At 40.0% G+C, this 12,492-nt stretch overlaps 1 protein-coding gene across 2 annotated transcripts in view; it reads left to right on the top strand.

Moving 5' to 3' along the window:
- Positions 1–12,492, top strand: part of chchd6b (coiled-coil-helix-coiled-coil-helix domain containing 6b) — a 37,405-nt gene that overhangs the window by 499 nt on the left and 24,414 nt on the right. Inside the window, exons 2-6 of one of the 2 annotated variants that reach the window (XM_089010324.1) lie at positions 1,056–1,149; positions 1,271–1,325; positions 1,409–1,565; positions 8,854–8,874; positions 10,492–10,575. In XM_089010324.1, coding sequence (XP_088866450.1) covers positions 1,056–1,149; positions 1,271–1,325; positions 1,409–1,565; positions 8,854–8,874; positions 10,492–10,575 — 411 coding nt within the window. The remainder of the gene's footprint in view (positions 1–1,055; positions 1,150–1,270; positions 1,326–1,408; positions 1,566–8,853; positions 8,875–10,491; positions 10,576–12,492) is intronic. The other variant, XM_089010325.1, reaches the window with a different exon arrangement.

Raw genomic sequence — 12,492 nt, 5'->3', positions numbered from 1 at the left:
ATGAAAGGTGTTTTTAAATAAAGGGCAAATAAAGCTTTCACGGAAGCAACAAAACAAAATATAATCTGTCAAACCCATGGTCACCAGTTTTGATTCATTTAGATGGCTCAGACACCAACCAGCAAGACAAACTCACACATTTAAAGGACAACCGACTTCTCTGCACAAGTTGTGTCCATAATTTGTAAAATGGCTTCAAATGACTTCTACTGAGCGTATTTTACAAAGATTCCACCACATATAGCTATATTTTACGTTTTAAGACTTGCGCTGAATATTCCGGAAGTCTTGTTTTTGAGTTGGTGACGAGTCCATACGGTACGTCACTGAAGGTACGCCCCTGACCGAAAAAAGGACACATTGTAGCAGTCCTTCCATCACATCAATGCATTTGGCTGTACTTGGCTGGTCTGAAAACCTCGTGTTGAACCAAAAAGCCGCCAGAAGAGGGCGACCAAGCTCCATATCAGGAATTTATCAGCCTTTGGAAACGGGCTGATTAATTCCTCACAGGAGCTGGGCCGCCATTTTCTGCCTCTTTTTTGGTGATACATTTCCCCCCAAATGTTGCCTCAAAATGGCACTGAATAAATTCTTTAATCGATTGCAAACATGTATGCTTTCCTCATCAGAACTATTTGAATCATATTCATAACTGGATGTGTAACAAGAAAGCATATTCTCCGAATCTGAAGTCATTGTTTTGATTCTCCAGCAATGCAAGACGTCTTGGCGTGACGTCACGAACTGGGGGCGGGACTTTCTGAAAATGCCCAATTCGCAGCTCAATTTTTTTGCAGATTTTGGACATTTTTATTGGTGTTTTGCATTTGACTAAAAATATCATAATGCGTGTTTCGGGTATTTTAGATGCTATAAAACGTTTTTCTGACGTCAGTTAGGAAACAAAAAAAAGGGATGTTGGTTGTCCTTTAAATGACCAGCCATTTAAATGTGTGAGTGGTTGAGTGAAGTCCTGTTTTGCTGCAAGTACAATGAAGATGTTGGTAATACTGTACCATGATGCAAAGAGTCCATTGCTTCCTGTTTTCCAGCTGTCAAATGATGTTCTCAGTCGGATGAGAGATGCTCAAGGGTCTTCCAGTACCAACAGGCCGCCAACTAAGCAAGACAATCATAAAACATCAAGTATGTCGCTGTCACTTATATTCTCTCTATCTTCCCTCTTCTTGTGTTCTATTTGTTATTCCTTTTAGCTGTGTTGTTGTAATACGAAGCACCATTGTACGTTTCACCTTTTCGTTTCCAGGTTTAAAATCTCCCGGCCCTTCTGCCAAAGAACTACAGGAAGAAATTCGTCGAAAGTAAGTGTTATCTATCGAGCCATCTAACCAGATAACCAGCCGGCTGTAGATGATCTATCTTTGGGTTATATTTATGAATTCAGCTTTAAGAATCAGCAGGCACTGGTGCAAGAGCAAATGTCAGCACTGGCCCAGAGGGATAGAGGCACTGCAACCTCGGTGGATTTGGATGGTCTGAGCACTTCGCTCATGATTGAGAAAGAGAAGGCCCGTGAAGAACAAGAGAAAGCAAAACTCCTGGTGAGTCACTCTGTCTTTCTGGAACACAATTCAGGGTACTTCCTGTGGTCACTTTGACTTTGTTGATTTCAAATTTAGCTGAATATCAAGTGTGTTCCCCTACAACATTCCTTAAACACGTAGAAGTATACAGAACCCAAATGCAGAATAAACAAACCCTACAAAAAACTCTATCAGACACACCATAATTGTACATGCAATGTACATTTTTGGAGTTATTACCAGTCATGGTTTGTCAAATCTCATTTTACTTACTGAACAACAGCTCCCTCTTCTGTTTCGATGTTGTATGTTGGAATCCTGAACTTTCAATCATTCACATTTGCATCGATGTCACTATCCACAGCATTATATCGTGAACAAAGATTACATGGGGGAATGCATCTTTGTTTGGTCAAGTTAGGTCTGATAACGATTGTAATTGATTTTTTTTCAGTGCAGAATTGGATTGGATTGGCCTTTATTAGACATTTACATTTCACAGCAGCGCAGTGATGAAAGTAAGAGGAAAGGAAAGAAAGAAATAAAGGAAAAAAACAAAATACAGGACCTGCTGTAAAGACAGCCATTCTTGCGGCGCCATCTGCTCTCTATTTCTCTCTATCAGATCACATTTTGCAATGACAAGACCCCTGTTTTCTTAACAACAATGAAATATCTATATATGCATAGAAATAAAACACCAAGATGACATCGTTTCAAGCTTTAAAAATGAAGATAAACCCTGCATAAAATGAAATGGAATTTATAAGTCTGTGCCCATTGATACCATGTTAAGAGAGTTCTAACCTATAGGGAACTGCAATTGCAATTGTTACTGCACAAAGTTGCTAGAGGTAGATTAATCCAGTCGTAATCAGGTCTTCTTACAACAGAATTGTTTTCATCCCGAGGGTCATCTCTGAATGAAAAACTAGACGTCCTCGAAAAAAAAAAACGATTTTGGCGTCGGCAATTTTAATTTTAATCAGCACGGGGAGAAAAAAAAAATCAAAATTGTTCCCTAATGTAATGATCAGAACGAATACAGCATCATTGCCTTTTCTATTTTATCGCAGCTGTTTAAATTCATTTTGAGTGTTCCCACAGCTTGGCTGGACACTTATGTTTGCAAATAATTTTATTGCCAAGTAAGCTGGTCAACTATTCTTTTTAAATGTGCTCTTCGAATGCATTTGAGTCCAGTTGAAAGGGAAACAGTTCCCCAAACTGTTATCAATGGCAGAGATTCATCTCCCTTATTTTAATTACGCAAGCCGAGCAGACATAAAGTACCCCATAAAAGCGTTGACTGTTGTCTTTGCAATATTTTTTTGCATTCCAGACCGTATCACCAAATTGTGCAAGAAAAAAAATACATATATTCTGGCGTTCCAAAAATATGCATGGCAGGTTAAAGGACAACCGACGTCTCCGGACAAGTTGTGTCCATAATTTGTAAAATCGCTTCAAATGACCTCAACTGAGCTTATTTTACAAAGATTCCACCGCATATAGCTATATTTTACGTTTTGAGACTTGCACTGAATATTCCGGAAGTCTTGTTTTTGAGTTGGTGATGAGTACTCACCCTACGTCACTGAAGGAATGCCCCTGACTGAGAAAGGACATACCTTGCATCACCTCAATGCGTTTTGCTGTACTTTGTTTGGTCTGAAAACTTAGTGTTTGATCAGTGTTGATGGCAAAACTAGAAGGAAAACACATAAATAACGCAATGGTGAATCGTTGTATGTTACACCGAGACAACTCTTTGATATTCGTTGACAAAAATTCCAAGCTGAATAATACACCTATTTCCAACGGAGCTCTGCCGCCATCTTCTGCATTTTCTGTGACACTACACATCAGTCTTGAGCCATCAAAACGACCCAGAAAACCTTTAATCGATTGCAAACATTTATACTTTCCTCTTCAGAACTATTTGAATCATATTCATAACTGGATGTGTAACAACATAGCATATTCTCTGAATCTGAAGCTATTGTTTTGATTCTCGAGCAAGGCACGACGTCTTGGTGTGATGTCACGAACTGGGGGCGGGACTTTCTGAAAACGCCCAATTCGCACCTCAATTTTTTTGCATATTTTGGACACTTGAAGTCATTTTTATTGGTGTTTTGCATTTGACTAAACATATCATACTGCGTGTTTTCGGTATTTTAGATGCGATAAAACGTTTTTCTGATGTCAGTTAGGAAACAAAAAAGTGATGTCGGTTGTCCTTTAATGCAGCACTCTCAATTGTCCCTGGAGGTTGGTGTGAGTATGAGCGCGGATGGTTGTTTGTCCATGTGTGCCTCACAATTGGCTGGCAACCTTACCTCGCCGAGTTCTGACACTTGGGATTGGCTCCAAATGCCATGTGATGATACGCGGATAAGAAAATGGATAGATGAAAGTCTGAAAGGCTTTTTGTTTGGTTAGGGAGGCATACATTACCGTGTAGTAATTTCGAAGCTGAAAATAAAGGTTCAACAGCATGAATGACAAGACCTTTGTGTCTCTGTCATGATGCTATTTGCTTCAATCTGGTGGTTGATCTGATGTAGCATTGAAATATTACTGACTTGTTTCAAACATGTCTAAAATTCCATACAACTTGCAGTCGCAACTTATCAAAGAAGGAAAAAAAAAAGGACTGTTCTCTGTTCGAGATGAAGCATGTGATGAGAGGTGACATGCCCATTTGGTCATAATGATGTCCCTTCTCGCTCACACGTCCTCTTTCCTTTTAACACCTCAGCCAGACTGTTGTGTGGGCAGTTGATGGGAAATTGGGTACTTCAGTCACACCGTGCTAAGTCGCTAAATGTCGATTTGGTCAGCGCATATTTTCACTGTGTTGCAACAGCTTTGGAAAGTTGCAAATTAATTGTCTCTGTAGTCAGACGGAAGTCATACTTTTTTCACCTCAATGTTTTACCGAAAAATTACAGAGGAAGCAAGGCATGCAAAAGTTGAAGTGTCGTCAGTAGCCTCTAGATGGCGATATTAAATCATGTAATCATTTCTCATAAAGGGTCTGAATTCTTTTTCTGCACAGCAACATGTGATGTTGGGCAGTGTCCTCTCCATTTTTTATATGTGCCTTTCCCACCTGTCCTTGTGCCCTTGTCTTTGAGCTATGCCTGAGATCAAAGCGTGTGACATTGTCCACTCCGACGATGATTAAACACTGTGATGCCACACAGTTAAGTAGCGGGTGGACGCCTCTGGGCACATGAAAACAAGGCTGGGCACAACTGGTGTGTGTTTCACTGAAAATCTCTTCTATTACCTGATATATGTTATATAATGGCCGTCAATCAAATGAAATCAAGCATCACCAAAAATGTACTGCACACTATGTGGATGAATGTGGTGACATTCCGTTTGTCCAAACATGGGTATGTATTAGACAGCAAAGAATATTCATTTTAATTTTTCTTAGACCGAAATGGCTAGTTAATTCATCATCTGTGTGACAATCATACAGGGAACTCATGGAGAAAGTATTAAAAGCCATTTGTAGTTGTGTCTAGATGATCGTCTGCATACATTAGTATTCTGGGTCAGGTTCGTCCTCTTTGTTGAAGTCACAGGAGAGTTATACACTCTGTTGTCTTGGTATGAAGTCACTCTATTTACATAGCTGTCACAGCCATCGCCATCTGGCCCACATACACACACACACCACACGGTGGAAAAGCGCCAGTTGAAATTAAGGATGGGCATTTGACAAAGTCCATGTTTACATGTGAATGATCTTTCAAGATGGAGATTTTGTTTGTTTGCATTTTTGAAAAATCCAAACCTTTTTTAAAAAAAATCTTGTTCTAATGATACGAACAAAGCTATATAAAAAAATGTTTGAAGACACTGAAATTTCCATACGTGCCTCCGCCACAGCCGCGCATAATTAGCCGATTGTCCTCTCTTTGTTACCAAAGGCATATTTTTAGTATGCGGCCTGCCAAATATTCAGGATGATAAATTTAAATGTGAGACTAATGTGTCTCGCCGCTCTCTCCAGGTACATGTCATCATGAAACATCGTTGATGAATGAAAGCGACATCCCAACACTGACACATGATACAACCAAAGCTCCATTTTCTTTCTCCCCATACTACTAACACATAAAACACGCGAATACTCCCTGTTTTATTTTATTTTTTTCACCCACAAATGTATTCCCTCAAAATTGACAATACCATCTTGGTGGCATTTTGTTTCTGGGTGACACAACACAAAAGAGGAACGCATTCCAGCAAAATTGGTCACACAAATCAGCATACCGGGGCCCTGCTAGAATCCCACATGGATGATAAGTCAATACATTTTGCTATGATAGAGACAACATCGGAGCATTCTAGTAAACCTAGTAAGGTAGCAGCAGTGGCTGGAACAAGCAATCACTTGGAAGCATCTGGCAAGAGGATTCAAATTGAGACTCCCATCAGGGATGGGCTATCTCGCACACTATATAATCCATTCAGATGTCTGAATCCGACAGGCATTCAGCTAGATAGCCCGCGTTGCTTGTTAGAAAAGACACAGGCTAGGGTGCAGGTGAGGGAGAGAGAATAAACAGAGAGGGGAAAGACGAAAGAAAACATGTGAGGGGGAAAGCGTTGTGTACATTCAAGTACACACTGGTAACATTGTCGTTCATTGAAATGATTCTGATTCAACTCGTGAATCACGCGGCCACTAAATTCTAACAATAATCCAGACTCATTCACACATGGTGAAACCGGGTGTTATCAGCCCCTCTAATCACCGGTGTGACATTTTTTTTCTCATATTAATGCCGCTAAACCCTTTGTACACGCACTCGGTCTATCACACGTGATTTGCTGACGAGGAAGAGTAAGATTTCGATCGGTGCGGCGCTGTGACGGAGGCGGGTAGCGCCCCGGCACAAATCTTGGCGGCTCAAAGGACAAAACATGTAGGAGTGGAATACATCTCCCATCGGTGAGATGACAGCAGGGTAAGACCTGTTGTTCTGGAACTTTTCCCTTAAGTGATATTGATTGAGCTGGAACACTTAAAGGACAACCGACATCACTTTTTTGTTTCCTAACTGACATCAGAAAAACGTTTTATAGCATCTAAAATACCCAAAACACGCAGTATGATATGTTTATTCAAATGCAAAACACCAATAAAAATGACTGAAAGTGAGCTGAAACTGCAAAAATATGAAACCAGAAGTGGCCAATTTCAGAAGGTCCCACCCCCTTGTTTGTGGTGTCACCCCAAGACGTCTTGCCTTGCTGGAGAATCAAAACTCACTTGAACATTTGAGCAATTGTTGACATGGAAAGAAATAAAGGGTCGGATTTGGACATTGGTTGGTAACACTTACTCGATGCTAAAATTGTTCTTGTTTTGTCCGGTTTCATTTCCGATGTTCCACTTTTTCATATGTAGCTGATGTCTTTTTCTGTTGTGCATCTCTATTCGTGTGTCTCATGTTAATCAAGAGTTCCTCATCGTACAAAGAACAATGATAGTGGCAACTGGCCATGAGAAGTTAGAATGGGCGACAAGTGCAGGGTGTGTCCTTCATTACACACACACACACACACACACACACACACACACACACACACACACACACACACACACACACACACACACACACACACACACACACACACACACACACACACACACACACACACACACACACCCACACACCCACACATGCGTGACCTTTTGGTCCGACCTTGTTAGATATTGTAAAGTGAGTCCTGAAGTTTAGCTTCTTGACCACAAACAATGCATACTAAATCGATAAGACACGTATAAGCAGGTGCGTATTCGGTAGAAAAAAAAGATAGTCTCTTCAAAAGCCTGGAAATGGCCTAAACTCTCCCAAAACTGCAAACTTAAAAATATTCTAATGACATACTCATTGTCTTTTAGTCAGTATATCAATGGAAACTTTATTCATATCTTCATTATATATCCCATTAAATGTTATGTATTTGATTGTAATTTACTTTAATTTCTATTAAAATGTTATTTTATGTGTATTATATTTTAATTTTTATTTTATTATTATTATTATTATTTTTAATTATTTTATTTTTAGTTTTAGTTGAGATTAGATAACATCATTGGTCTCCCAGGGGAGAAATTCACAATTCAGAGCAGCAAAGTTATCAAAGGAAAAAGTAGATTTAATTTAATTTTTATATTTTATAAATTGTCAGCAGTGTGTTTTGTCAGAAAACAAAGACGTTTACTGCTTAACAATGCTTGAAAAACCATTTTCAGGCCTGCGGTTTTCCCAGAGTAAGGGTATATCTTACATTTACGCAGAAGCGTACAATCATGCCGATCCAAAACGTGGACTTCAACTGTCTTGGGGGCTATTAGCTGTGTATGCGCATAGCAGGTGATAGCTCAGCTTTTCTTTTTATTGTCGGCTGGGTGGCCTTTTAGTTATACTGTATGCTTGAGCCACAAAATAATTCAATAGCCAACATTGACTTTATTAGCCCATGTTTAAAAGGAGTCTCACATATGGAGTATCAAGTATCTGCTTGCATCTTGTCGACTTTATATTAGCGGATGTTTATATCTCTGGAGTGTGAGGAGGTGGGTTTCGTTCAAAGCGGATTAGCAAAGACAGAAGGTTAACTACGGCGGGGGCGTAGGTGGATGGCTCACTGCCATGCCGGGTGCACACGGATGGACGCACTCTTGATTAAATCAGATAGTATTATTATTGTGTACTATTACTAACATTTCACGATATGGATGCATTTACATTTGCGGCGTTGCACCAAATCAGCCGTCTATGTGAAGCACACTGCTTTTTTTGGAGCAAATGAACAGGTAATCAATTGGTCTAGTAAGTCACACAGCATTCACCCCTTTTTTCCCTTGTAATTAGTGAAAAAAAAAAAGATTGTTATGCCCATAAAACTGCCATTAAATGTCCAAACTATTCCGTTGGTTATTTTATAATTGCCTGTACTAATCTGGTGAATTTAGTAAATTTTATTTAGTCGATTATTGGCCCAAAATATAATCATTGCAGCAATGTATGTGGATCCAAACCATTTTATTTCTCAACTATATGATGATATACAATTGACGAAATTTGACACATTTCTTTCAGTAGACTTCTTAATGGTTGTTTTTATCATCCCCAACTTTTTCCTTTTTTAAAATGATACCTTTTTTGATGCTTTTCCCATCGGTTATTTCCCTACCCCAACCATTTCTCTCATCCCATTGACTTTATTCTACTTTCGTACTCAACCCTGAACCTTTTTCCTCTCCTAGCCTGCCGATTTAGATGCCTGGGTAAGAAACACTGCTATTGTCAGTGCCTCTCGCCTTTTCTTGGTCCATCCCTACATCTATCTCTTTCACTTTATTTCTCTCTCTCTCTCTCTCTCTCTCTCTCTCTCTCTCTCTCTCTCTCTCTCTCTCTCTCTCTCTCTCTCTCTCTCTCTCTCTCTCTCTCTCTCTCTCTCTCTCTCTCTCTCTCTCTCTCTCTCTCTCTCTCTCTCTCTCTCTCTCTCTCTCTCTCTCTCTCTCTCTCTCTCTCTCTCTCTCTCTCTCTTTGGCAAACACGCGCACACACCCACACGCACTCTATCCAAATGTCATGTTTTCATTGTGCATTAAAGCGAGGCTGTGAGTGTGTTTCCAGCACCATTCCACACAACAACACTTTGGGAGGTATTCAGCCAGAAAATTACACATCATCTGTGCTGCTGGCAGAGGTGATTTTACACACACACACATACACGCACACACACAGACACACGGGTTCTCCAGCATCAAACAGCCTCTGTGGTAAGGAAAAAAAGTGCAGTGAGCAGCACAGTATAAGGATTTGCAGATGTGCTCTTTAGGGATGCAGATGCCTGTTAAATTGGGATAAGACTGGATTACAATAAGTGTAATGTCAATCTCTGTGTGAGCATGTTATCAACAAAGAGCGCAGAAAGCTGGGCAAGCACTTCCCTTTTGTGGATCATTACCTGTGCATGTGCACGCAGCACATTGTGTCATATCATTATTTCTTATAATTAAATATTCAAAGTACGCATTTTACTAAATTTTGCCAGTCCGTCATTCGTCATCTGTCAGCAGCTGGGGGTATCCGTCCGTCACACGGTCGTGCCTTCAGTTAGACTTCCATCTTGAGTTACACAGAGAGCCTCAATAACATTTACACTCTATCTTGCTTGGCTTGCATGTTGCCATTGCCTCAAAATCCACGTCTCTTTCTTCAGCCTTCTTCCCACCTGTAAAAAAAAAAGTTGGACTCACTGGTCATGTTAAAGCGTTTCATCTCACCGCAAGTCGTTATGTAAGTCATGTTGCATTCAGTAGATGTTTTTAGTGCTCAGAAGAAAAACGTGATTCAGTTTGTCATCACAGGCCACATTCTGTATGTTTTGTGTTGTTGGGTCCAGACAAGGGTTATCATTTCAGAATAAACAATGGTGAAAACAAAATCAACAACAATGTATCCCATGATTAGATTTATATTACTTAGGCAATCCAATGAAGCTAAACCCACCCAACCTTGCTTTTCTGGACAGTTGCATAGATGTATTAATTGGATAGGATGTTTGCCTCCTGAAATCTGATTCCACCAAAAGTGTTTTGCATTAACATATTAGATGGTGAGTTGTGATGATTATGCTCAAAGTGATCCGTAAGTATTCTTTAATGTAAAGTCCATTTAACGTCATTTGCCAAGGACACATTGTTATTCAAATGTTGACATTTTCAAATGGTGTCAAATGGGACACCCGATATTTTGCAACGTTGTTTTAGCTTCATTAATATTCAGGGTGGCACCCTGTATCCCATTTTCTTCCATCCTGAAGGTCGCGGGTTTGATCAGTTTTCCTAATTTTCCTTCTCAAGATCAGGTTCTTATGCTTTATTTTTGTCCCACAGGCCAGGCAGTTGGAGAGGAAGGAACAAGAGTTGGCCAGCATTTCCAGCTTCTATGAAGATCAAATTGAGATACTAGAGAAGAAAGTAAGAACGACATTGATATTTGACTTCATTACTTCATTCGATTCCGCCACTTTAATGTACGCCATGTTTCAATGAATCGGCAGGGGCATGACAGCCATTTTCAGGTGCGAGCGGCTGAAATGTCACTTTTTTTATACGATGTAAAAGGACTGGACAATTTCAGCACAAGTGACAAGCATCGTCTCTTTCACTTATTCCCACATTGTATCGTTTTAAAATGTGAACTCAAAGCTATATCGTGTTATGATAGCCCCCGCTGCCCCCCAAGAGTGATACAAACCATCCAACTTCCAATAGTATCCAAGACCAAGTCAGCGAGCATCTGTCTTGGAAAATGGTGAGCAAAGAATTGGGCAAGTTTAGTGATTTGTTTACAGCTGTTGGACTATCAACCAACATAGCATTTAGCATTAGCCAAAGTGTTAGCATATCCGCTAGCCACCTGATTGGCTTGCGACATTTTTTTATTTTTGATGTGAGCTATTTCTTGGGTATTGATTAATTCGGGAGGTTATCAGTTTGAGCACTTCAGAAATAGATTTTTTTTCTTCTCAAATTACATTTTCCATGTTTTTAGTCATAATTCTTTTTTTAAACTAGGCATCAGTACTCATTTCTTAAGAAAAAAGTGTTTTAACCTCAATGCAATTTTTTAAAAACAAATTGATGTGTTTACGTCTGTGTAAGCTCTCAGTCGTACAGGAGTGGTCCATCGATGAAAAGGTCTCTTCAGCCATCATCTGTACTTTTTTTGAAGGTGTCGGACGTTTCGCTTCTTTTCCAAGATGCTTCCTCAGCGAACTAAAGTCTTACTGGTAGTATCGGCCCTATATATATATATATATATCCCTAATGTCCAGACATGGCGGCGCCGGACACTGCTCCGTCCGACACCTTCAAAAAAAGTACAGATGACGGCTGAAGAAACCTTTTCATCAAATTGACGTGTTCTTCACCAATGAACATCTTATGTGCAAAAGATGTTTAAGGAATACATTGCCGCAGCAACAGTCTGAAATACGTTCAGCTAAACAATACGTTCAACTAAACTGTGCCTGATTTATGAAGAAAGACCACTGCTCTCTTAAATGTTGACGTGTTCTCCCTCTAATGAGACAAAAATGGTGCAGGGATTCACAGGGACGTCATCATGCCTTGAGAGTATCACATCAATTCTAACTCCCCGCAGAGTGAAATCTCACCCAAAGACAGAAGAGACACTGTTCCCTCTCGGATTGTCAAGCCTCCCTCGCAAAGTCAAAATGTAAATGAACTGAAAGTTTCAGCGGGCAGATGAGAGTGTGAGAGTCAGAACTCAGTGCCGATAAACCAGCACTCAAGAGACCGTTTCACTGGGAAAGCCGCGGTTGCCTAATCAAATGTACTTCTTTACTTTGTCCTTTAGCTAGCGACCCTGAAATCTTTCTTTGAAAATGTGTCGCAAAGAATAAAAGACACACTTTGTGGGGTGCTTTTAAACAATTCTGACATTTTTTTTCTTCCACTCGAACACTATTATGTTCATATTTTGCTCCCTGTAAAAGCCACAAGCACAGCGGCTACGTACGCACTTCCATTTTACCGGGTACATTTGTTAAATGGCTGTTAAGTTTTGGTGTTGAAACTGGTGGATGATTTCGTGCTCTTAGTGATGGATGGACAACAAAGTAAAGGAAAAGATGCAAGAGACTGAAATCAGCACACGGGAATGAAAAAAAGGGGACATGAGAGCACAGAAAGGCAGTCTAAAAATGGATGGTGGCCTTTAGAAGTAGATGCCAAAGCAAAATGTGGTGTTCCTTTTTTATTATATAAAACACTGAAAGTAAATACCAGATAGGTCAAGGGTTTTGCCACGAGCCACATTGTAGTGACTGTTTCCTCACGTGGGCTGTTATGAATTTGGGGAAGCCATTA

The sequence above is a fragment of the Hippocampus bargibanti genome, linkage group LG12, assembly GCF_051943395.1.
Source record: "Hippocampus bargibanti isolate YZ-2025 linkage group LG12, ASM5194339v1, whole genome shotgun sequence".
NCBI lineage: Eukaryota > Metazoa > Chordata > Actinopteri > Syngnathiformes > Syngnathidae > Hippocampus > Hippocampus bargibanti.
Note: the sequence above shows the minus strand (reverse complement) of the source record. Positions and strands in the feature narration are given on the sequence as shown.